This window comes from Synchiropus splendidus, chromosome 3 (genome assembly GCF_027744825.2).
Source record: "Synchiropus splendidus isolate RoL2022-P1 chromosome 3, RoL_Sspl_1.0, whole genome shotgun sequence".
Lineage (NCBI taxonomy): Eukaryota > Metazoa > Chordata > Actinopteri > Syngnathiformes > Callionymidae > Synchiropus > Synchiropus splendidus.
Window position 1 is genome coordinate 30,588,342 of NC_071336.1, and position 25,401 is coordinate 30,613,742.

Below are 25,401 nucleotides of genomic sequence, written 5' to 3' on the forward strand. Positions count from 1 at the left end.
GTATCAGCGCATGCGCGACTCCGAAGTCTCGTTTGACTCCTTGCAGCTGTTGCCTCCTTCAGAGTTTGATGTGTAGAGTAGATCAACAAGTTTTCCATCGTTGCAGCGATGTCATCTGCGGCGAAAAAAATGATTTGGATTTATGACCACCGCTTTCCAGCTACTGCACCGAGGAGTGTATCGATGCATCTCCCATTGAACTTCAATGAATTTCTACAAGAGCTCCGAAATGTAATGTTTTTCCGTTTTGTTTCTGTCTAAAACTGGGCACCGAATGTTCCCGAGGGAAGGAGAGATTGATAGACATTTAACGTTTCGTTTTCATGGGTAAAAACTTGTAATGGTCTTATGTGATGGGGCTTGGGTGTTTCCCGTTCTCTCTGTCTTATTTTGAAATCAGATTTTCCACAAACGTTAAGTGTTTTGCAGAGCTGTGGCATTTTCTTCGGTTTCAAATTGTCCATAAATACAGCGATGACAAATGTGGGGAGCGGACTCCTATTCATTTGGTGCAGTGCAGTCAAACTGTGGAATAATAACCATTTAGGTTTTTAAAAAGTTCTCGCGAAACTTGTGATAATGTCGTGGTTTTTTTTTCAGGACTTTAATATGGGTCCGAACGAGGTGTTTGAATTGACCATGCCAAACAGACAATCCGTCACTTCTGACAGTTACGGTAAGATGGTTTGATGATTATTAATTCACCTATTAATTGTGCCTTTCAGGGAGATGTTTTTGGACTAAAATGCCATTCATTTCATTCGATTGGACATTTAACCCCCGATAAGCTGATATGTGTTCTCATTTTTGTCGTTTTATTTATTGAAGTTTATTTATTATCAACTCTGTATTGTTCACAGACAGAAGTAGAACCTTACTTGTATCAGCATGCAGTGTCGTGAATGAAGGAAAGCGAAAGCAGGTGTAAGCAGGAAGTTTGCAAGTCTACACAAATAAAACGACTCCAGTGTTTTATAAGTGAAGCCCCATGATGAGTTTCCAATTTTCGCTGACAGTCGAGGTCCCATCTCCCAATGTTAAATCTGGATCCAGATGGTGGTGCGAATCTTTCTTTCTCCTCCCATTTGACAAACCAGCAATGTCTAAAACATAACCTGCCTGAGACATTCAAGTGGACAGAAAAGTTATTAATAACTAGAAAAGCACCCTGACTGCGCATATAGTACCTCCCTCGAGTTTCTTGTTTCCATCCACAGTGTGTGTGTAGGAACCTAAATATCATTAAAGTTTGTATGTCAGTAGTCACAGGTGGACCGTTAATTGTGGATTAACTACGAGACGGTTAAAGTGGAGCTGTTTTTTTTTTTTTTTTTTTTTTTACCTTTAATGTTACCTTGAATATTGTTTTAAAGTGTGTCTCTCCATTTATCAACTTCTATTTTCTCTGCTCTACTTTTCAATCATCAAGTTCGATTGTTGTGTTTTGCATTTTTGAAACAACAACTAGGGACGCACCGAAATTCCGTGGAATAAAAAAAGAACAAACATGTATGTTAATATGTTCTCAACTATGCAACTTAAAAAAGAAGTAAAAATCATAATAACATTGGATATTGGATATTATTCGATATTATTATTTGGTATCTGGCCAAGCATTTAAAATTAAAACTGATAATGGAGACGGTGGCGGGGCGTGTCAAGCGCATGGCTTCAATGATCAGGAACCAGCCAATGTTACTGCCCTGCATTTATTTTTCTATGGATTTTGTGCTCAAACTATTCTGCGTTCAATGAGCCTACAGCAGGTGGCAGAAGCATTATGGAGCACAGCCATAAATGCTAACAAAGCCACAGTACGTCACCAACTGTAACCCTCCTCTGACTCGTTTGGTTGGAAACTTGTGTGGTTATTTACTTAACAAAAGCGCAAGCAAAGCATGAGAACCACGCAGGTGAGACAAATTGCGAGTATCACATTACTGTTTTGTTTCAACCTCCAGATAGGCTTCAAAATGGCAGCATCCTGCTCTTGTACAAAAATAGGACACAGGCTGAAGAAGTCACAGAGGAGCGAATCAATATCCAGCCACATTACGACACGTTGCTCAAGTCAGGCTTGCATGAGTACTACGCCAGTGAAGGCAGGGACCCGCTACGTGAGTATATATATATATATATATATATATAAATAATAACATTAGTGTGTGTATGTATAGCAATCAAAAGGGGTGTGGTCACCTGTGAAATTGAGGAAGAAGCCCTTGCCCTTTTATTTCTCTCACTTGTGGCCATTTTCTTTCAGCATACACTCTTGCAGAGTTGGTTGACAATTCCCTCTCTGCCACCGCGAAGAATGATGGAGTGAGGTCCATACAGATACAAGTGGTCTGTGTCTTTTCGATGTGTACACTTTGACACAAGCAGAATTAGATTCCATATACAGTGGTACCTCGGTTTTCGAACGTCCTGAAATTCGAACAAATTGGAGTTCAAAGAGATTGTTTTGCTTTGCATTTCGAACGAAAATCCAGAACTTGAACGCCCCTGAAAAAAGCCGGAAAAAACATAATGTGTGCAGACCGATAGCTGACCCAAGACGCGCTTTGTTATTGTGTATAACACAGGCTCTGTATGCAGACATGTCCCGTTAGCTACATTTACTGACTGTTTTTTCTTCATATTGAGGTGTAAAACCTTTCCTGTCTCCACACTGGACCGTGGTAGAGTGTCACAGGGGAGGTGCTGGAGCGCTCACTCCAGGGTTTGATGTCCTGTTGTGGGCTGGAGCTGGGACAGGGATGAGGCCAGTCTGGGACAGAGCGTGACTTGGTTTATGACTTTGTCACAGCCAAACTGCACAGAAGCGCACATTCAGAGCTGGACACGCACCGGGCACCTCTTCACTTCTGGAGAGACCTCACTCACTCGGCAACCCCTCCCACATGCAGCGGCCACACACATAGAGGAACAGCCACCTGCAGCAGACACTCTACATTCACTCCTACAAAAGACTATGTTAAGGCTCGGAACGCATCATTTCTTTTTCCATTCATTGTAATGGGAAAAACTGATTCAGATTTCAAACAATTCGCTTCTCGAACGGCCGTCTGGAACGGATTGTGGTTGAGAACCGAGGTACCACTGTACTTTGTGATGGGATGAGTCCTGTGTAGGTTAGGGTTTGATTAGGTCAAGTAAATTGGTGTTTCATGTCTTCCTGCAGCTGAAAGATGACACCATTGGGAAACCTGCTCTGATCGTCCTGGATAACGGCTGCGGAATGACGTCGAATCAGCTCCATAACTGGGCCATTTACAGGCAGTCCAAGTTCAACAGGGACCAGTCAGGTTCCACAAGGTGGGTTGTTTTCCTCTGACAAGCTTTCTCCCCATGCAGTTGTCACAAAAACCCAATGACCCACATCTTTATTGAACAGTGAACAAGGATCTTATATTCGGCCGGACAAGGTCCCCCGCAGCATCAACAGTGACATATCGTACTTTGGTGTTGGAGGAAAACAGGCTGTGTTTTACTTTGGAGAGCAAGTGAGGGTAAGTTTGGGAACACATCTAGTCATTGTCTAGTCGATTCAGCTGCTTGTGAACAGGTTATGAATGTGCAGGTCCAATGTTTTGGGGAGATGTAGATGTATACATAATAGTGGATAGTTCTTGGCACACAAAGTATTATTTCTCCAAACTGAAACAAGAGTTGGAAAAAATACATTTTGAAGAGAGTTTCTCAGAAAGCTCAATTGCAGGACATTTAAAAACAAAGGGTTTCCCCGCCTCAGCAGAATACATTTAAGTACCCATATTGCCCTAATTTCAAGGGCTTTGATATTGACACCAGATCACAGTGGAACGCTGTAGTAAGTTACTAAGTAAGTTAGTCATTTCTGTTAAAATAATTCAGAGTGCAAAGAGCTCAATTGGACACCAAGTGGCAGTAGTGTTATGGAGTTTCTACAACAATCAGGAGAGGCGAAGAAGAGCCTAGCTGCAATATAGAAAGAGAAAATATTTGGTAAATCACCTTTTTTTTAACCATCGACACGTGAAATTTTATTTATTTCCATGGTTCGATTATATATATAGTGTATTGAAAAGTAGAAATCGTTTTTTCCGGCTTGTGCTCTTTTTAAACCGGAGCTAGTCATGTGGCAGGTGTATTCGCTACCCATCCAACATGGTTTCAACCTGGTTGAAACTTCACTACAATGCAATCTGTGCATTAAATGGCAGCGTTAGCAAAATCTGACAGAACACAGGCTGCGCAGCGTAGACGTGTCATGCGGAAGTTACTGGCCTGGTACTTTCACCGTGATTTTGGTTAGATTTTACGGTACAAATCTGAAATACTACATCATAATGTGTAGTGTGTTCTGATATCAGGCAGTATATAACGCATAAAAATAAAAAGAAATGCTTGGGTGGTTAGTACATGAACATTTTCAATTGAGGATTTTTTTCACTGAAGTCATGATTTGCGGCCATATTGGAGGTGTTCGGAGTAAATGCAACATTGAATAATTGTTAACACAGAAGGAAAAAAAAACCCTGAAGTTATGAACCAAACATATTTGTAAGTGACTTCTGTGATGTGTGTGCTATCTTTGAAAACATTATTTTATACTTTCACCATTTAATTTCAAGTTGGTGATGCATTGTAAATCAGAGTAGTGGGAAGTTTATAAGCTGTAAATGTTGTGTTGAGTGTGTAGTTTTTCTTTAGTTAATCCGTGTACTGGTTAGAGTGACATGTCTTCCTCAACAAAACAACACCCACAACTGTTTCCAGTTGAGAGATGCGGCCTTTACATTCATTTTACGTCGCTGTGACTCCACAGTAGGTACATGGGTAAACGGACAACATTTTCTAGTGTGTGATGGATAGCTCCACTAGTTCACATGCGTCTCATTGTTTGTAAATAATTACTTGCTTGTTAAATTTATTTTAAGTTCTATTATCACTTGGTTGTGTGAACTTTTGAAACAAACTAATTTTTGTTTTTAAATACATGCGTAGGTACTTGACAGTGAAGAACCTGGGAAGTTTTTAATGGGTTTGCAATCTTTTCAGCCCTTTTTGTGATTCAGCTTGGATGCTACTACAATACATGCGGTACCTTTGCAGTAAAACAAACCAAACTGTGATTGATTGTGGAATTTCTAATGTTTTTGTTTACTCAGATGATCAGCAAGTCTGAACGTTTCCCTGAAGTGAATGAACTGGTTTTGTCCAAACAAGAGTTTGAGAGAAAACGAAAAGAGCAAATGGATGTGTACGATGAAATTATAACAAAAAGACCGGTAACTTGAAATCCTCTTTTGTTTTGTGCCGAGTGAGTTATGCCCTCTCTAAACTGCCTTGACTGTCTTCCGCAGCTCGCGCACCCAGTTAACGTCAAACCTGATGAGAAGTTTCTGCTCGACCTCATTGCTGAGGAAGCTGGGAGAACAAGCTTCACAGCTGTTGTCATCACACGACTACATGGAAAGATCATTGAAACACTAGTGAATGATTTTGATAACTGGACGACGGAGCTTGCGTGAGTTTTGTTTTTGATGACTCTAACCTTGGGAACGATCATCTTGGCTCTGTTCAAAACATTTCCTCAATATTTCAGTCACATTTATCATTATTACATCCATGGGTTGAATGGAAACAACGGAAAGGCTGCAGAACCATCAGATCCCGTGAAGAAAGTAGACATCGAGGTGAGTTTTGTATTTCCAGCTCTGTTATGAGTGAGTTTCATTTAAGTGACCAGCTGTGTCTGTTCTCCAGGTCATTCTGCGTTTTAAGGCCCCCAAATGTCCTCGGAGGGTAAATCTCAGAGATGTTGACAGAGACATGCAGACGCTGTACATCCAATCTGCGGCGGCTCAGTTTGAGTTCAAGGCTTGCATTGCTGACGCCGAGGTGGAGGGGCTCCTCCGCTACCACCCATTCCTGTATCACGAGGAGACGTACCCTCAGGCTCCTGCAGCTGGAAATCAAGAGGGTATTCACTCATGGCTATTATGTGTACAATTCTCAAGGGTCAGGATAAAAGATAATTTTCGATATCACAGGATTTATCATAGATAATTTTGTTTTGGGAAACCAGGAATGAAAAAGTGGAAATAAGTAATTATTTTTAATAAATACAAAGCAAGCAGATTTATATATTTGAATTTTAAATTTAAAATGTCCTTTATTTTATGCTTTAATATTGTTTATTAATGTTTTTTTGCTTTTTTAATTCCCCATTTATTTCCTTTTATTTTTCCTTATCTACATCAGTTATTTCCATTTAGTTTTCATTTGCATGTTAATTCATATTTTTGTTGATATTTCCTTATTTATCTCCATTATTGTTTGAGAATTACTTTTTTTATTATTAAATTATTATTTTTTGTTATTTTTATATGCTTTAGAGGCTGCTGGTGCGGATGACTTGAAGCAGGAAGCAAGAGGAAAGAGGCCCATATTTGAGTGCTACTGGAATGGGCGTCTGATTCCTTACACTACAATATCAGAGTAAGTTTGTTAACCCTGGAAAAAAAAAAAAGAATTTTGCAGAGTGTGAATGGTAGGCGGTACTTGCTGAAGTAGAGGCGTGTTCAGACAGGGTTATTAAAATGATTACTTTGTTGTTGTTCTTTGTTAGACAATATCTATCATGTGACTACTATTGTGTGGCTCTTGGTTAATAGTGTTTATTAATGACGATCATGAATCAGTTTTGCTGGATTGATGAAACAGTGTCCTAATTTTCAGAGGCCACTAGATGGTGCTGTTGGTTTAGACATCATGTCGAGTTTCATTGAATTTGTTGTTCAAACATTTTACAGCAGACTGTGCCATCTGGTGGCCACTGAAAATCACTGCACTGTGTCATGAAACCTCATCTACCCATCACTAGTGCTTATAGTTTACACGCCTCTGACATGCACAAGGCTCACCACTAAGAGCTGGGGGAACTTGGATATGCCAGTTTCCACGTTCATGTCACTCTTGATGTGTCCAAGCTTTGCTGTGGAAAAAGAGTGTCCGCCACATTACTTGGCGCAGCCTCTGTATGTGAGGACGCCTGCCGTTTGTTGATCCCCTGACCAATGGCAACTAACCGTTCCTGAGTCTTTGGTGGCAGCAAACCTTCGTAGAGATTTGTTGAGCTGGACGAAGGATGACTCTGAATAATCAAGGCCAATATTGACTGTTATCTGTTTCAGACTTCCTTGGTGCGCCGAGTCCAATAAAAGTGAAAAGGTGCCCTTCGAGTGTTATGGTCGATTCTCAGGTATACTGTTCGCTAACGACCGATTCCAAGTCACCAATAACAAGCTCACCTTCACTGACCTGGAGCCCAAGCTGAAAACAGCCCTTTTCACGTGCATAAAAAATGGACAGGTTTGCATCCTAGAACACACACACACACACACACGTTTGTATTGCTATCCCTGTGGGGACATTGTGAGGTTTCTCATTGCCATAACCCTTTCCCCAGCCTACCCCCCTTAACTCAACCCTCCAAAACACATGGCTGACCGTAACCAGGACTCTGAACCAAACTGAAAGCCAATTATAATCACCTTGTTATTTTGAAGCCTTCATCCTCAAATTGAGGACCAACAAAAGGTCCCCACAAAGACATAAGGTCCCCATGAGGATAGTGTTTTGTCAAGAATTGGTCCCCCGTGAGGCAGTATAAACAAACAGACACACACAGATACATGGTTGTCTTCTTATCTTCGTGAGGACTGTCACTGACAGTGAGTTTGTTTCAAGTACAAGGACACACACACACACCATATTTCTTACCCAGTTATAGTACCTACTTATTTTGAAGTCTACATCCTCAAATTCAGGCTTAACCTTTTGGGGTCCAGCCCAAAGGTCCCCACAAAGGCATAAGGTCCTCACAAGGATAGTGTTTTTATCATGAATTGGTTCCCACAAAGCAGGATTAACAGTACACAAGTACACACACATATTTCTCACGTCATGCTCTTTTAATGCCCTGCAGGCTCGAAGAGACATCAAGAAAGAGTTCACTGCCTGGTTAGAAAACTGCCACAAAACATACGACAAGAAATTCAGGTTTATTGACTTTATAGAAGTGACCTCAAGAGAAGATCTCACACCCAAGGGACCATGGTCATCTTTCGCAGCCGTCGAGTGGGATGGGAAAACGTACAAAAAAGGACAACTGGCAAGAAAAGTTCCAATTTATTGCGTGTGAATACACCATTTTGTGTTAAGTGTGGTGGTGTGGCATCGGCAGGTGAAGTCCCTGAGAACCAATCCACATTACTACGGAACTGTGCTCAGGTTTCTGCTTGCTGGAGAACATGGAAATGTTTTTGCGGCGGGAGGTGTTGTTGAAGTGATGCTGGTAAGTACGGTTATTTATCTTATTCATAGTGAAGGCAACTGAACTGGTGAAGTGATTTCTCTGCGTAGGAACCAAGAGGGCTCTATGACCAAACCAAGACCATCCCCATTTCCAAAATTGACCGCACAGCGGCAGAGGCAAGCATCAGAGCCATCATCGCTAATGATGAGTTGAAGTCAGTTTTCTGTCATTGATTATTGCGTTTACATATTTTGGAAAAAAGCAACTCAATCCTTTTTATGTTGAAGGATGCCTTCCACTCTAAATCTGAGCTGGCATGAAGGTCCCCCACTGACCCAGAACGCCATCTTGCAAGTGGGGTGCAGCATTGGTAATGACTTCAACTTGGTTCCTTCCTGTGGTTGTAGTTTTCTTAGTTTAAAAGACTTCAGGATAGAAGCATAAAAAATGTGGTCCTGGGCACATCATGCAGCAAAGGGTTCGCTTATCTGTCGAGCACTGTTGACTCTGGTGTCAAATATTGAATTGTGATCACATCTGCGACGACAACTGACCCGGTTTCCAGCGGGAACGCTGCGCCTTGGCGACCCTCACATTTTTAAATGTTATTCCAGCGATATGTTGTAGGAATATACACCTTTTATGTATCTTCCGCGTGTTTGTTTACCTGTGACAGTGACTACCAAAAACCCCCTAGTTAAAATCAAAAAGAATTTATTCCCTGACAGAGCTCTTGGTCCACAACTACGCCAGACTTAGCCTTAGCTCCAGTGGTGTAGAGTGACAAAGACTATCTCTGGCCCTGACCCTTTCATTACACATTTCAGTTCATCTTGGGGTGTAGTCTCCACTGAATGGTCCTGGTCTCTTGAGGTCTCGGGTCCCATGGTGCCACATTCCTGATCCTGTGTCGACATCCCTTGGTTTGGAGCAATGTTGACGAATCCTCTTGTTGCCCATTTCCTGGCCTTTTTTTGGTGGAAAGCTGTGAGCAGATGATCCGGTCCTCTCCTCTGATTGGCTAGCTTCTGCTGGTTGACATCTCTGCCTGGCTCTGCTTGGCTCCATAACTCATCCTCCTCACCCATCGCTGTCCCAGAGGTTCCTTATCTTCCACATTCCTTCAGTTGGGGGAAGGCAGATGTTTGTCCCCACAAACTCAGGCTCAACTCGGGCTGTTTGGACCGGTTCTGAGTTTGATGTCTCCTAGGTTCCTCCTTGGTCCTCGCACCAGGTGCTTCCTGCCTTTCATAACACACTCTTCCATGCATCTTTCCCACACTATCCTTGTCATACACACCTCTCATACTGAATCAAATTCTGGTTACCTTACCCATAATCACTGCGTCTGTTGGATTCAATCTTTCATTAGACAAAGCATTGTCTACATATATATATATATGTATATGTATATATACATATATATATATATGTATACACACACACACCCACACACACACAAGTAACATCCATCTTATGACCTGACTTACGTCCACCTATACTTACGACCACGGCCAGCAGATGCTTATTTTTTTAATTCAATGTCTGGCACCTCAACACTAAGCGGCCCGGCAACGCAACGTATCAGCCCGGCAACGCATACGACAGCAAAGTAGTGACAGGCAGTGTCACATCCTCAATGCACTGTGATGCGATGATGGGGGGGTGGTGAGACACAGCGCACTGGTGCTGTGGAACTGTTGTACCTGGCATATGTTTAAATACATCTCCATGTGTTCACAGTTTGTGTTGATGTTTAACAGGACCGGTTCAAGTTCACATCTTGAACCAGGCAGGAGAGCAGATGGGGAGGATGCCGTCGATTGGCCAGAGAAGAGGGAACGGTTTCAGTGTTCGGCTCAAGTTAGTCTTTCATGGTAATGTAAAACACAGTCTCTACCGGAGTTTCTTGGATTTCATCACTGTCGGTTTTGTCATTCTAGTCCATCAATATCATTTTCTCTTGTCGTCATTTCCCCTCAGATCCAAAAGGAGATCCAAAACCTTATGTCTGTGACGCTAAACTCACAAAATGGGGCTTCTGGTTCAATAAAATTGGTAATGTTACTGATGTTTCATTTTATCAACATTCCTTTTGATGCTTTTACAAAGTTGTCTGGGAATTAATGATGCACCAAATATTATTAAACTTGTTTATTCCAATTACCTCAACACATTCTAACCCTCTTTTAACTGTTTCACGGCACCTTCTTATTCCTTATAAAGTGAAAATCCTGTCGCCTGGTGTGTCTCATCTTTTCTTTTACTACTTCTATGACTTTAACAATCTTTACCTTTTCAACGCTCATTCATTTGTTGTCCTCTCGTTTTTTTTGGTGCACCACTTGCAGATGCTCGGCTCACACAAGGCGTTGGGAAGTACTCTCTGACCTTCCACAGTATGTTAGAGGATTCCACTGAGTTTGGGGGCAGGGATCTCCCAAGCACCAAACTTGACTTCACTGTGACGGGTATGAAAGCATAAATCACATCCACCTCATCTCTCTGGAATTCTTTTTCTTTCTTGTGACACTGGGCTTCTTCTCCCTGCAGAGGGTTGCGCTGAGAGATTCGAGGTGAGCCAACCCACCACCTCAGTCACCGTTGGCCAACTCTTCAACATCAATCTGGAATTTAAAGATGGCTATGATAATCTTACCCTGCCTCCTCCTAATGTGGAACCAGTCCTTGATTCCAGGTGTGTCCCGCACACCGGTTTCTCATTCATTTCCTTAGAGTATGATGTGAGTCTGTTTGCTGAGACGCTCCACATGCAGCACATACTGGAGCCCAGGCTTGGCCTCACCTGGTCCAGGGACTTGGTGGAGGCGTGGTCAAACACCACTTGTTGGCAATGTTAAAAAGGCAGGCATGGTTGAAGCCTTGGAAGAAAATATAGTGCAAGTTGCGATGGAGGAGCAGTGGTATTCACAGTGAGCCATCCTCTTTCTTGCTTGAGAGAGGAGGAACAGTATCATTAGTGGATCAGAAAAACATCTGTGAAAGCAATGCCATGACTGCCACCTGGTGACGTCATCATATAAATTAGATGATGACAGAATTGACTTCCATCCCAAACTTTGGATCATAGTGAAGTTTTTTTTGGTCATTATGCCTTCATCTCGAACCATTTTCATGCTGCAGCCATTTGAAATAGTGACATCATACTTGAATATTTCTCCCAAAGGTGCCTAAAGGGGTAATCTACTAGTCTGTTGAGTGAAAATAATCCATGAGGAGTGCAGCAGAGAAAATGTAATCGTAAGTCCTATGACTAGCTTGATTCCTATTTTTCTCAGTGGCGTCTGTGTGACCAGGTACCAGATGACCTGTGTAGATTCTAGCGCCTTTGGGTATCATATCTCACCAAGTTAGACAGCGAGTGCTTCCTTAGGGCCCTTGTCCTCTCGAGAATGTCAACAATATGCTGTATCTTTCTGGGACGTAAAGCGTATCACCAGCGTTTTTTTGAGCAGTTTTACCAATAATAATGCTCGTACTTGTTAAAAAAAGGGGAGTTAAGATTCAAGATTCGGAACTTATGCCATTTGCTGCTGATGCATTAGACTTGTGCTTGCTCTGGGTCCATGATCATGTAAGTCCTTAAATTCAGCTTTACACCAGTCACAAATGTCTGTGTTGGATGTTTCTGTCAGATTTTATGAAATGTAATTTTACAAAAACATCTTGAAATTTACTCATTAATCTGCTTCTCCTTCTTCTTCTTATTTCTCTTTCGACTTCTCCCTTCAGGGTATCTTCCTCCATCTCACCCTGTCCACTGCTTCCTCTTCTCTCAAACCTACAAACCTACAAACCTCATGTCCTCCTTCACCACCTCCATCAGTCTCTGGCCTTCCTCTCCACCTTCTGCCTGGCAGTTCCAACCTCAACATCTTCCTACCAATGTACTGGCTCTCTCTCCTCTGTACATGTCCAAACCATCTCCATCTAGCCTCTCTGACTTTGTCTCCTAAACACCTGAGCACATGTGCTGCTGTCCCTCTGACCCTATCATCATCCTGCTCACTCCCAGAGAGAAGCTCAGCATCTTCATTCTACCTCCAGCTCTGCCTCCTGTCTTTTCCTCAGTGCCACTGTTTCCAAACCATACAACATTGCTGGCCTCACCACCCTTTTTGACACTTTCCCTTTCATCCTTGCCCACACCCTTTTGTCACACATCACACCTGACTCTTTTCTCCAATGATTCCATCCTGCCTGCACCTGCTCCTTCACCTCTTTCTCACACTCTCCATCGCCCTGGAGCCTAAGTACTTAAAATCCCCCACCTTCTTTATCTCTGCATCCTGCAACTTCACTTGTCCACTTGGCTCCCTCTCATTCACACACACATGGATTCCGTCTAACTGCGGCTAACCTTCGTTCCTCTTCTTTCTAAGGCAAACCTCCACCTCCCTAGCTTATCTTCCACTTGCTCCCTGGTCTCACCACAGGTCACAATGTCATCTGCAAACATCATTGTCCAAGGGCCTTCTTGTCTAACCTCATCTGTCAACCTATTTATCACCATCGCAAAGAGGAAGGGGCTCAGAGCTGAGCCTTGTTGCAGTCCCACCTCCACCTTGAACTCCTCTGTTACACCTGCAGCGCACCTCACCACCGTCTTACACATGACACACATGTCCTGCACCACTCCAACATACTTCTCTGCCACTCCAGATTTCCTCATACAAAAACGTGTTAATCTGCTTAATGCTCAAAATTCAAATGAAAAATGTAAGCATAAATTAATTCAGTGCACGGGCGCCACTCAAACAGCACCGGAGTTCTTGGTTGTGGGGCTATATTTGATTTTCTTTGTACTCTCATACTTTATCCGACTCAGGGGACTGACTCTGACCATCGAATCCAAGGAGTATGGCAAAAAAATGTTGACCCTCATGGTGATCGCAAAAGGAACAGTTGGCCTGGTAGGTCAGCTTTATCTTGTAATGCAAGTAGATGTTACTCAAGTTTGTCTTCAGTAGTGAGAGTGACTGGTGGTCTAACAAAAGTGCTGTTGGTCCAATTGGGTAGCATTTTTTAAATGATAATCACCATTTCACACTCTAATTTCCTCCAGAGTTATGACCTCTGCGTGACGGTCCCTGGCTTAAAAAAGCCCTCACAGACCATCAACATCAGTCTTCTTCCTGGTAGGTGAACTGCAGTGGTTTATGTAAGTTATAAAGCTGAACACAAACCACTTCTAAAAAGCTGTAATTCCAGTGTACATCAATGACCTCATAATGATCTTGATTGCATCACACGTTGTCCATATTGTGCAGCTGTCATGAAGTTTTTTTTTTTTTGTAGGGGCTCCTCATTGCCTCAGTGTGACACCCAGCAATGACCCGCTTGAGGTAGAGAATGGAACCAAGTTGACCATTGATTTTGAGATTCAGGATGTCGCCGGAAACGTCACAGCTAGGGAAGGGATGATCGTTCAAACCATGGTATGCACTTGTATATTACACGTGTGTATAGGACTGAGGCGTGAGGACTCTACAAAGTAATGGTGCATCAGAATGGCCGGAGTACGTGAGAAGATTGTAGGGCTGTTTGTTAGCACAAGTAAGCTTTACAAGCACCTCACAATGGATCAGCATGCAGCACTTGAAGAGCTAGCCTGAGGTTACCCCACCTGCCCCTGTCGATTCCTATGACACAGGCATTGTTGCTAACCATTGAGCTAGCCATAAATGAGCGGGAACCGGTATTATTGTCTTTTTTCTTCAATATTCTAATCTCTCGAACTGCATTTTGTGAAATACAGTTTGCAAAATGGCCATCTGACTCAAAAATCGACAGTATTCTCCATTGGAAGTTTGACAAGGACTACAAACATGGCAGACAGCCCACAGCCCCATTCCTGTTTCAGCTGATCAAAAAATATGAATCACAAAGTATATAGAGCTGCATTAAATAATCGTATTGCTGAAAGCAAAAGTGACTCACGTGTCTCAGCAAATGAATTGAAAACCATGTGACATCACACTAACCCGACTGAGACGCTGTTTTTTTGGAGTGATGTTTGCCTGTGGAGATGTTCTCTTCCTCCCTCAGCTAATAGCAAGGTTCTCCCCAGTATTTTTCCCAGCATAGGGGGTGTCTCCAATGAAGGGGCTGTGGAAGGTGGGGGTTGGAGATGTGATGAATGTGGGGGGCTATATGCGGCCAAAGTGCTGGGGAGAACCCTGCTATGTTCAACAGTGTCCACTTCAGTGACAGCAGCCCCACTGAAGACAGACTCCGCCATATTGTGACGTCGACATATGTATCTGTTTGCGTTTCAGATTCCAACACTTCCACTGACGGTGACCGACTGCAGTCGCAAAGGGTTTGGGCAGCTGGTGACAAAGCCTATAAAGATGAAGCCGACAGATGATGCTGGACTTGTCGAATTCAATGTACCAGTAAGTTGCAGCTGAAGCCAAACATCACAGCCGTTTCATGATCGATCGTAACACATTCTTTCACCGTGTACTTTAGGTCCCTTACATTGCTAAAGTCACGAGGACCCTGCGTGTGCTCCCAAGCACCCAAGTGTCCAGAATAGACATCTTCAGCCAGGTGGATGAGAATTTAGTCCTGAAGGATGGAGACGAGATCCGGTGGCTGGTTGGAGGATCCCTGGAGAGACTCTGCTACAAGTTGTTTGATGAAGCAGGCAGAGAAGTTCCTCTTACTCCAGTGATCGCCCGCTTAATTAAGGTGGAATAGTATTCAGTATTTTATCTGCAGAGAGAGTTGATTTGTTGATCTCTTTTCAAAATGAAAAAAGCCATTTTCGACTGTACTGGGCAGTGATGGATTGTTGTAGAATTCTCCATGTGTTCGACCATGCAGCTTTGTCTGTGCGACAGGTAACCTGGACTACAAACGTGGACCCTGAAGAACTGGCTCATGGGAGGCTGCCTGACATAAAAGTTCCTGCTCAGGTGCAAGAAACCAAGTTGTGCCAGGTGTTGTATCAGGACCAGAATGCCTGCAGTGTGTCTTTCACCATCACGTAAGTCCAAGATATAAACAAGTATCTGTGTTAACCTCAGAGATCTTCACCTTTTTCTCTGTCCTCCTCCTGTTCCGATTGAGTCCAAATTAGTCTGAGGAATGTCCTATATTAACGTCTAAATGAATGGATATTCAAACATACATCTAATACAAACTCTGGTGTTACATACGATTGATGCCACTCTTCAGAGATGTTCTGCATATGTCCACCAGGGGAAGCCATGGGACAGACCAGAACATTCTTGAGTAACTGTCTCTCCAGCATTGTGTCTGAAGGCAGTGCTCCCTGTTCCACCCTTCTGCAGCGAATTAGTTACTCTTTAGAAATCATTTTTATTCACAACTTCTTTGGAGGTTTATTATGAGTTGTAAAGGAATGATCTCAGTTTTCTTTTGCATGTAGTCCTTGTCCTGGTGAGCCAGTAAAGCTACGAGTAACGCTGCCTCGCAAGTCGGTGAGACTCGGGGAGACACTGCAGGGGAAGATCTGTGAGTATGACATTGAGCCTGATCAAAAGAGCTTTCTTCTCTTCAAAGATCTCATGAAGTTAAAATTGTTTCTCTGCAGTCTTGACCCTTGTGGACCGGTTTGACAATCCAACGCAGACGCTTACCTCCACTTGTACCGACCTCTTCAAGGTGGAGGCGGAGGGCCTCGATGAGTCTGCACGGACTTGGTATTGGGAGGTGAGACAAGTAGAGTTCTTACAGTTGTTTTCTGTCTCCTTGGCAAAAAGATCACTCACTTATGTGGATGCATTGTTTCTTAACACAGTGATGTGGACCTCAGCTTATGATAAAATGTATTTACAGGAAAGCAACTATTCGGTGTCAGTGACAGGGCTTCGATTTCTGCCTGAAACCCTGGGGTCCAAAGAAATCCGCTTCACCTACAAGGATTTTGTGACAGAGGCTTTCATCCATGTCACTCCTGGAGTCCCTGCACTGTTGAAACTCATCATCCAGCCAGAGCAGGTACGAGGGTGACGTTTGTACTCGGACATCTCGGAGTAACTCATCTACAGTAGAAGTCACCACCTCAGACTAGGACTGCTCGTATGGTCTCTGGGGTTACTGCTCCAGACTTGACTGGTGGTCATAATGTTATGTTTCATTCTCAAATGAAGGGCATGTTTACAAATAATCTTCTGTTTCTTTAGCCTCTGCAGATTTTAAATGACCATGGCATCCCAACACCGTTCACCCTCCAAGTGTGTGACCAGTTAGGAAACGCCTGCACCCAGCAGAACATGGTGGTGGAGTTGAGGTCTTTATCCCCAGCGCTCAAATTCAGCGACACTGACACGTCACAAGCAGTGGATTCAGCCGGACGCGTGAATTTCACTGTGAAACGCGTGATGGCACCGAGGTACCTTCTTACTAAACTCCTTCATATGAATTAATTAGCTAATTTATATTCAACGTCTCGTACTCTTATGATGAGACGTTATCCATAAATGTTATTTGGTGCTTAAAATACTTGTAATATACCGTTGCTCCCTTTAAATGTTCATGGTCGTTCCACTGAACTGGAGAATTCGACTGGAGCTGCAGTGCTGCTGTAAGGCAACCGGGACACCAGAGGTGGAAATATAGGGTTTTAGTGCAGGGTACCAGGGGCTTTGACCTTCTGACAGTCCACTCCCTATGCCCACTCATTTTCATTGATAGAACAAATAACACATTTTAAAATTCTAAGAAAACCATTTTTCAAGTTTCATCTTCTTTTCTGCTGTTTCCACATGGATCTCTTTTGTGTAATAATTTATGTTTTAACATCTTGCTTTTGTGACTTTTATTTAGTGCATGTTTGCGGTATTTATTTATGTGTGTTTAACAAAGTGGAGACATATTGAATGAGTAATTTTGGTGTTGCTCATTGTGTGTTTGCTACCGTTAAGCGCTATGGATTTGCCTTGCTTATGACTAGTACTCTACAACTTTGACTTACTATGATGTACTCATGTAACATCAGTTAAATCATGCCTTATTGTTCCACTAGGGGGAGCCACACACTGGAGTTCAGAGCACGCGTCAACTCCAGTTTTATTCTTGGTCCAAAAGTTAACCTAACTGTGGTCCTGGATCCAAGCAAACCTGCCAGCCTAATGGTGGAGTACGATCCTTCTGCTAGATTTCATGCTGGAGAGCGCTTCCCCGGTTTGTTTTTATTCACTTCATTCATCATGTACTATTATATGAGAATCTGCTTAAAATGAAAGTGGGAATTTAAATGCTGTTTTTTCCAGACGCTACATCTACTGTGCTACACTGTCTGCTGGAGTCCTCTGAATATGGTCCTTGTGCCCCTCCACAGTGTTCTCTCTGAAGGTGCTATCTGAAGACGGTGGTCCGATGTCGAAAGGTCTCATCAACTTGGGCGATGTGTCCATGTGGATTTGGAGCGGGATCAGCCCATCACCACCTGACACGGTCTGATTTGCTTTTGTTACTCTGGTCTCTGTTGGTTTCCAAAAATCTGCCATCCCCAGTCTCCACATGAGCTGTCCCTGTGATACACTCTCACAGTGGTCTAACTTCCTGCAGTGACCACTGCTGTGCCTTATAAAGCTTCCCATGTTGCTCCACCGTTACAGATCACCTGGCTTTATGCTGCTAAAGTGGAGAACTCTGAAGTATTTCCAAGTAAAAAAACATCAGGATATAGTTGTGGAAAACTACTAGCAGAATTGGAAGGAACAGATTCAAGCTCAGGACTGCATGTTGATCTGGTCTGCCTGTCTCTCTAACGTTGCCTCAATTCCTCCCCCAGGCCATTGAAATGAACTGCGTGGAGTATTCCAATCAAGACGGTTTCTGCTTCAGGTAAATATATTCAGCAGGAAAATACATCTACATTGTTGTTTTTCACCCTGATATGTCACAGAAACAAAGAGATTCCAGAGCACAGTGGGAGACACACCATCCAGTTTACCCTGCAGAATGAGAAAGCTAAGCTGATCGGTGAGCAGGTGAGTAGGAGGGACATGGAAGTGAGATCATTAGAAATGTAAAAACAGAAGACATGAAAAACAGAACTGCAGAGAAACAAAAACATAAACACAACAATATTCCTTTTTACAAATAAATATATTATGGGTACTTGATTCTCGGAGATTCAGGAGGATGAGGATCCTATTTTCATTGTTTTTCAAACCTCAGTGTTCGAGTTTGGCTGTCATTTCCTTGGTGTTGTTGCACGTCGACCTCTCTCTTGAGTTAGCTAGCTTAATGCAGCTACATAGTAGTATCGATAACATGGCACACAATTTCCCAATTACAAAGTATTCTACAAAGAAATTTCTGAAATCCAATTCATAGCACAAATGCTAAAAATGCCCTGTCTCCAAATATGAAAGAATCCTTTTAGAAATTCTTGGATGCAGCATTTAAGCATCGATAACTTTTGCAGTACAGTGATACCTCGGTTTTCAAACATCCCGGAATTCGAACAAATCGGAGTTCGAACAAAAATTTCGAGATTTTTTTGCTACGGATTTCGAACAAAAACCCAGAACTCGAACGCTCCCGAAAAAAGCCGGAAAAAACATAATGTACGCGGACCGATGAAGTGTCCCGTTAGCTACATTTACTGACTGTTTTTTCTTCATATTGAGGTGTAAAACCTTTCCTGTCTCCGCACTGGACCGTGGTAGAGTGTCACAGGGGAGGTGCTCGCTCTCCACACCTCCGAGGCTGGAGCGCGCACTCCAGGGTTTGATGTCCTGTTGTCGACCTCGGACGGGGATGAGGCGAGTCTGGGACAGAGCGTGACTTGGTTTATGACTTTGTCACAGCCAAACTGCACAGAAGCGCACATTCAGAGCTGGACACGCACCGGGCACCTCTTCCCTTCTGGAGAGACGTCACTCACTCGGCAACCCCTCCCACATGCAGCGGCCACACACATAGAGGAGCAGCGCACCTGCAGCACACACTCTACATTCACTCCTACAAAAGACTATGTTAAGGCTTAGAACGCATTATTTCTTTTTCCATTCATTGTAATGGGAAAATCGATTCAGATTTCGAACAAATCCCTTCTCGAACGGCCTCCTGGAACAGATTGTGGTCGAGAACCGAGGTACCACTCTATTAGTGTTTTTCACTTCCTTAATTTTCAATGAAAGTACTGTCCTGAATACAATCCTTGTTAACACCAGTCATGCAATTTTGAGCTCACTGTCAGGACATTCTGACTGTGGTTGGTGTTCATGGTACATATTTCTCCCAGATACCCATCGACGTGCTGCCCAACCTGCCGTTCCAGCTGGGGAGCACTTCTCAGATCAGGACTCCAGTCGTCTCCAACATAACAGAGCGGACCTTGGTGCACAGTCTGATCCTGAAAATAATGGTGAGCAGGCTGTTCGCCGAGTGATGCGCAGATGTCCCGTTAATGAGGGTCTTGATGCAATCCAGGATTGCTATGGGAACCCGACTGGGCAGGACCTGAAGGGAAGAGTGACTGTTGTGATTAAAAGCTGTGGATCCGCCAGTAGAGAGAACATCCCAGAGTTGGACAGCAACACAAGTACATTTGCACTGTCAAATGGAAGTGTCTCCATCCCAGTAAGTCTAGAGGTAAACGTCCCCCTGATGCTATCACGTCTGTAACAAGTGGAAAATGTCAACAGAGACTGGCCATCAAGCAGCACAGCCGAGGTGACAATGCCACCGAGTACAGCCTTGTCTTCAAACCTGAGGTCTCCAACGTCTTCCTGAAAGAGTTTCAGCTGAAGTTCCACTTTTACAACGGTGAGAAAACCACAATGAACGTTGTGTCGCTCAAAACACCATGCAGCGTCCTACTCAGATCAAAGTCCTCCTCTTCTGATGCCAATGATATTTTTCAGATGAAGACCATCAACGGAAAATGGCGGACCTGTCCAAGAAGAGAGATGAGCTCACGGTGTGGATAAATAATCAAAAGGAACATCTCTCTGACCTCGACCAACTCACGGAAGCCTTAAATAGTAAGGCTTTCAAAACTGTTTTATTAGGGTGATGGATATTGCTGAGAAATTAAAGACATGTTTAGCAGTGTGTCAGAAACTTGTGTTGATTTGATTTTAAGAACTCTGTCAGATATTTTTTTTTTACAGAAAAATGTATAAAATAAATATATAGTTATTATATATGGTTATATGTAGTTATTTGTGTTGGCTCAAAAATAGTCTTTTTTATGTGCCTGTAGACTGTAATTGAAAACTGACTTATTCATATACTGTATTAGTGTAGTGTAATATATCTGAATATAATAATATAATATTTAACCTGAATTAATTTAGAGACATCTTACGTTAATCTCCAGAGTGTGAGAGCTGAGACCCACGACCAGTGGTTGGGATGAGGATCAGCTCCACCAAGTGACCATTATTAGGCCCCTTCATCACCTCATGTCTTGAACTGATGTGTAGAGTTTGTCATCATTGTGCACTCACAGTCCTATTGTTGGCCTTTCCAGGCAGCTTGAAGACCTCGGTGTGCAGGGAGGCCATATGCAGAAGTGAAGTGACAAGGAGGAGAATGCCACAAACTACTTCGGTAAAGTTCAACTCGTATCAGCTGTTCTGGAAATGAAACATTGCACATGTGTCCGTCACTGTGCTGTTCATCTGTAGATACCAAGAGTCGTCTCCCTCCTCGAGGAGAAGAAGGCTGAAGAGCGGAGACTCTGGAACGCTCCCAGAAGACCCTGCTCCATTCCCAATCGATTCACTGGGGAACAGGATGTTTTGGGAACGGTAGCTATGGTCAACATGCTGGCTTCACTAACCAGCTTTTAAAAGCTGCAACACTATTTTGGTGTTCATTGTGTACCTTTATTGTGGGAAACAGGTTGGCCACCTGGCCTTTGTTCAAGATGATGATGCAGCCAGAGTTATTTCCTGGCACATCAGTGGCGACTTGGACTGCGTTATCACCCTGACAACGGCCGCGGGGAAGAAAATCTATGACTTAACAAATGGGGAACAGCAGGTCATGTCACTGGACAGTGTGTTTGTTTCACAAGGCAAGAGGTTGGTCTTTCGGTTTCAGTGGATACTGTACCAAACTTTGACAAGGGGTGCTTCTCCCCCAAAACAAAAACAATTTAAAAAATGGATTTCTGTTTTTGTCTTTTGAACCCTGTCTCCAGGCCGCTGCCACACATACGGAATGGTTCGCCCATCTTTCCTGCGCAGGGAAATCCGGTCCATGCTAGAGAGCTTCTTATATACCAGAAAGACGCGAGGAGCTGTGAGCTGAGTGAGTCTCCCTTTGTTTGATGTCTGATAACCCGCTTCAGTTTTCAGTGGGATTCATCTTGTTTGTCTGAGACTGAGAACACATCTTAGTCTCAATCCTGTTGAGTGAAGATCCTCCACCTAGCTGTGACACTCGGTCTTGTCTTTAACAGGACTTTAGTTTGTGTATCACTCAGCTTGTGTGAAAACATGGAGGGATTAAAATTAAACTATTGTTTAGGGTGTGCTTTATTTGTGCCCAAATCATGTGAAAATCTTCAGCTGTTCTTCATAAACGTCATTTAAAATTGTCATTTGAATTCTGCTTGATGCCAGTGGGTGTTTGGATTGTGTGCTGGGGGCGTCACCCTTGTTTTGCAGCATCAAAGGTCCAACCCACTTTGAATCAGAACTACTTAGTGAAGTGGTGAAGGAGACATTTATTGCGCTCCAATTCACATCTATAAACTTTAAGAGAAATAAAGTTTATTTAATTTATGAAAACCACAGCCGTCGGTGCTAATGCTAACTATAAACATCTGATGTGAAAAATAGTGAGAGTTGAATGAAAAGGAACGCTTCACTTGCGTCTTAATTTACGTACCATCAATACAAGTAGCAAACGACATGCTTCTCTGCTCTTCCCTGCAGTGCTGATGCCATTTGCTCATGTGATTTATTCGCTTACTCAGCAACTTCACTGAAGCACAAGCTCTGCTGCAGCAAGAATTCAGTTTCCATCTGTATTCTCATGTTCTGCTCCTAAGATTATCAAGTAAAACTCTATATTTTCAGCGTTCAGAAACATCCTGGGAGACACCATTTTGATGGACGACCTGGACTCGGCTCTACACTACAGAAGAGAAGTGAGTTCTGTAGGTGTGAGGAGGGAATGAGGACCTGCCTCTCACCCTATGTAGCTGGGATATAAAGCATGTGACCCCATCAAGGGTCGATTTAAATCTGACAAATATTATTGATGCTTATTTCCAACAGCATCAGGGATGTACAAACATCAGACGGCATAGCTTTGTTGGTGCATACAAATTAATATTTTATTTACAAATATACTGTTGACGTTAGTTCAGATGTTAAAAAAGGAGGATCATATAATAATAATGACCGTTATTGCTCTCTGCAAGAGGCATAATTGTGAAGTAAAAGGTCCAATGAGATCAGACGTGTATTGTTAACATGAGGTTGTAATTTCACTCTGCAGCCACACGATGGCGACAAATCGCAAAGATGCTGACGGTTTCCTTCCAGGTGGTGCAAAGGAAAATGCCATGTCCCACCATTCTGACGCGGAAAGGGGACCGAGTGTCAGGTCGAGGCAAGTTCGGAGGGAGACAAAACAGAGCCCCGACTTCTGATTTTCCAATGTTTGGTGCTCCTCCACCCAGAGAGCACCAAGTCCTGCTGGAAGACATAGGTGATGCTTGACTCTCTTATTCATGGGTTTGGGTCAATGAAAAGGATTGTTGTGATTAGTTTCCTTTAAAAAAAACTCAGATGCGCTCAGCAAGTACCAAGAAGCTCTGGAGAAAAAGGAGGAGGCCCAAAAAGAGCAGGAGCGACACATGGAAAAGATGAACTCGGCTGAAATGGCAAGCCTAAGGAAGGAAGTGGAAGAGAAGAGGAGGCAGGTGGAGGAGATCAGCAGACAGCTGGGTATGTGGACGGGACCAGGATGTCGCTTTCTTCTGCTGCTGCTGTCTCAGACCTGCGAGCAGGCATTTCTGCCTCTGCCAGTTAGAAAAAGACCTGTCTAACTGGCGCGGTATGACCTTGAGTGACCTTGAAGTTCTCATGCCCACCACCAGCAGTGTTTGGTTTAGTGTTTGCAAATGAATCAGGCACACGTTAGCTCAGGGTCACTGAAGGCAGCATTGGTGACACATGTCGTCGCGACACAGAGAGCAGAAGCACCGACTCACTCTGGAACTGGTTAGTGGTAGGGAAGTGTGACACACACTCTCTCTCACACACACACACACACACACACACACACAGACATACACACCAAACCCCACAGGCCTCAGTCCAATACCACTGCTGGTCTGAGGTAGTGCAGCAGGGACCTCAGCGTTTCTTAGCATTTGAAATATTGTTGATGGCAATGACAACTGTATCTGTCCCATGGTCAGCCTTTCCTGAGACTCCACTTTAGAGTTACATGACTTCCGTGTTGGAGGTGAAAATGGGGGAGTTGGGTGACTTTTGAACTGCACCTTCAACCCCCCCCCCTTTATCTGTTTGCCTTCCAGCTTCAACTCGAAACCAACCAGCCAAACGGAGCAGCTTGGTCGTGGGTGAGCCCTTGGGTGTCAGCGGAAAGAGGCCGCGACCAACCACATGATCCTGGATTCATTTTGATTTTAGCTACCGACAATCCAAAAGTTGCTATTTGACTTATAGTTTTCAGTTTTTGTCGTTTATTATTTATGACTTCTGGACCCGTCCTGGGGTCCTCAGAGGAGGAAGCCCTGGGGCAGAGCCATGATGTGATGCTGAAGAGATTCTATCTCTCTGTTAATGGGGAAACTCCTCTATATTAACACGGAAGAGTTGAAGGAGGTCTCTGTACTTTGGCTCCTGCCCACGCGACCCAGCCTCTCGAGCTGGATGGATTCAGTGGCTCAGTGGCATTAAACCCAAGACAGGGTTTTCTCAACAGCATTTTCACCTCTTAGATCACGCATGATCTTTCAGTCACTGGTTTTGCATGACGTTTGTTTCTTGTGCTCTTGTTTGCTTCCGCACAGAACACTGAGGGTTGGTTACCAGTGTGATCACATTTAACTTTGTTTACAACTCATCCCTCCATCATCATCATCTATGTTTACACAAACAAAAGTTTACATTTTTGTTAGTTGCATATTAATATGCCTTATTTACAATCAAGTGTTGACTTGTCGTCTGTTGTTTGGTCCTTTTCTGTTTTGTTTTTTTACTCAGGATTACTCCTGCCTCCCACTGACTATTTGTTTTACTTCAGTTCCTCTTCCATCATGAGCCGTATAGGCTGTCCTCCATCTCCAACATTCTTGGTCCAACTCTGTCCTCCCTCACTTTGTCTCCAAACCTCTCCACATGTGACTCTGAAATTGTCATTTCTGATCCAGTCCTTTCTGCTCTCTCCCAACAACAACCCTCAGCATCTTCATCTCTGACTCTTCTAACTCCTGCTGCTGTCTCCGCTTGCTAGCTTTTTTGCTGGTGGTCCACGTTTTGGGGCGCTTGAATTGAGTTTTGAATTCGATTTCAGTGGCATGTATTTCTAGCTCTTGCAGACCATACAGAATCTCTTGGTGGACTGGATTTGGCCCGCGAGCCTTGAGTTTGGCACTTGCTCCAAAACTCCAGAAACGTGCAGGTGTTGTATTGATAATCATCCATGTGTATGAGTTTCTCTCTCGAGGGCCGCAGGTCTGTCCATGGTGTCCCCTGTCTGTGGCCCCTAGTTGGAAAAAGAAATTCACTGCCACTTAATAATGGCCCCCATTTTGAGGATAGTCGTTTTCTGTATTGACATAAGCTGTGCAGTTTTCCACTGCTACAGGGGAAACGTTCTGTGTTCATGAGTTTGGTCTCCATTAGTCACACACCTCCCCATCAGTCCTATTTCCAAACAAAGACGGTGATTATGGGCATTTACACATCCGGGAAGACTCGTAATATTCTGTTGTGCGCGCTGTGGGAGGTGGATTTGGGATTTTAGCGCGCGTCTGTGTGTGTGCGCGCGCGCGTGTGTTCGTGCTGGGAGGATGTGGCTGGTAGAGCTTTACGCACAGTGAGGACGCGGCAACATCAGTGTTTTCTCGCTCCTCCGGGCTTCTCATCCTTCTC

The 25,401-nt window shown here is 43.5% G+C and overlaps 1 protein-coding gene across 2 annotated transcripts; it reads left to right on the top strand.

The window, feature by feature from the left end:
* The first annotated feature begins 50 nt into the window (after positions 1–50).
* Positions 51–23,964, top strand: smchd1 (structural maintenance of chromosomes flexible hinge domain containing 1). Of its 2 annotated transcripts, XM_053860664.1 has the most exons (46): positions 51–231; positions 601–676; positions 1,962–2,117; positions 2,264–2,346; positions 3,185–3,318; positions 3,398–3,512; positions 5,154–5,273; positions 5,349–5,512; positions 5,591–5,681; positions 5,752–5,968; positions 6,384–6,486; positions 7,182–7,359; positions 7,976–8,161; positions 8,234–8,344; positions 8,413–8,519; positions 8,593–8,675; positions 10,069–10,182; positions 10,289–10,363; positions 10,657–10,776; positions 10,859–11,003; positions 13,155–13,239; positions 13,392–13,464; positions 13,625–13,764; positions 14,605–14,724; positions 14,801–15,022; positions 15,175–15,320; positions 15,726–15,811; positions 15,891–16,009; positions 16,136–16,297; positions 16,483–16,691; positions 17,325–17,482; positions 17,640–17,755; positions 18,096–18,148; positions 18,210–18,294; positions 19,557–19,679; positions 19,745–19,894; positions 19,960–20,080; positions 20,179–20,298; positions 20,790–20,869; positions 20,947–21,069; positions 21,164–21,345; positions 21,465–21,574; positions 22,348–22,418; positions 22,819–22,984; positions 23,065–23,223; positions 23,820–23,964. In XM_053860664.1, exons 1-46 carry the CDS (start codon positions 109–111, stop codon positions 23,909–23,911), a joined length of 5,772 nt encoding a protein of 1,923 aa, XP_053716639.1. In that variant the 5' UTR covers positions 51–108; the 3' UTR covers positions 23,912–23,964. The 2 variants fall into 2 exon arrangements, with proteins under 2 accessions (XP_053716639.1, XP_053716640.1); XM_053860665.1 differs by lacking the exons at positions 23,065–23,223; positions 23,820–23,964 and having other exon boundaries at positions 22,772–22,918.
* The last annotated feature ends 1,437 nt before the right edge of the window (positions 23,965–25,401 follow it).

Bases quoted from the DNA above. Each gene is read 5' to 3' on its own strand.
- smchd1 (XM_053860664.1), top strand. From the start codon at position 109: ATGTCATCTGCGGCGAAAAAAATGATTTGGATTTATGACCACCGCTTT. The intron at 677-1,961 runs GTAAGATGGTTT...TTCAACCTCCAG, and splicing joins CGTCACTTCTGACAGTTACG to ATAGGCTTCAAAATGGCAGC. The intron at 20,081-20,178 runs GTGAGAAAACCA...GATATTTTTCAG, and splicing joins GAAGTTCCACTTTTACAACG to ATGAAGACCATCAACGGAAA.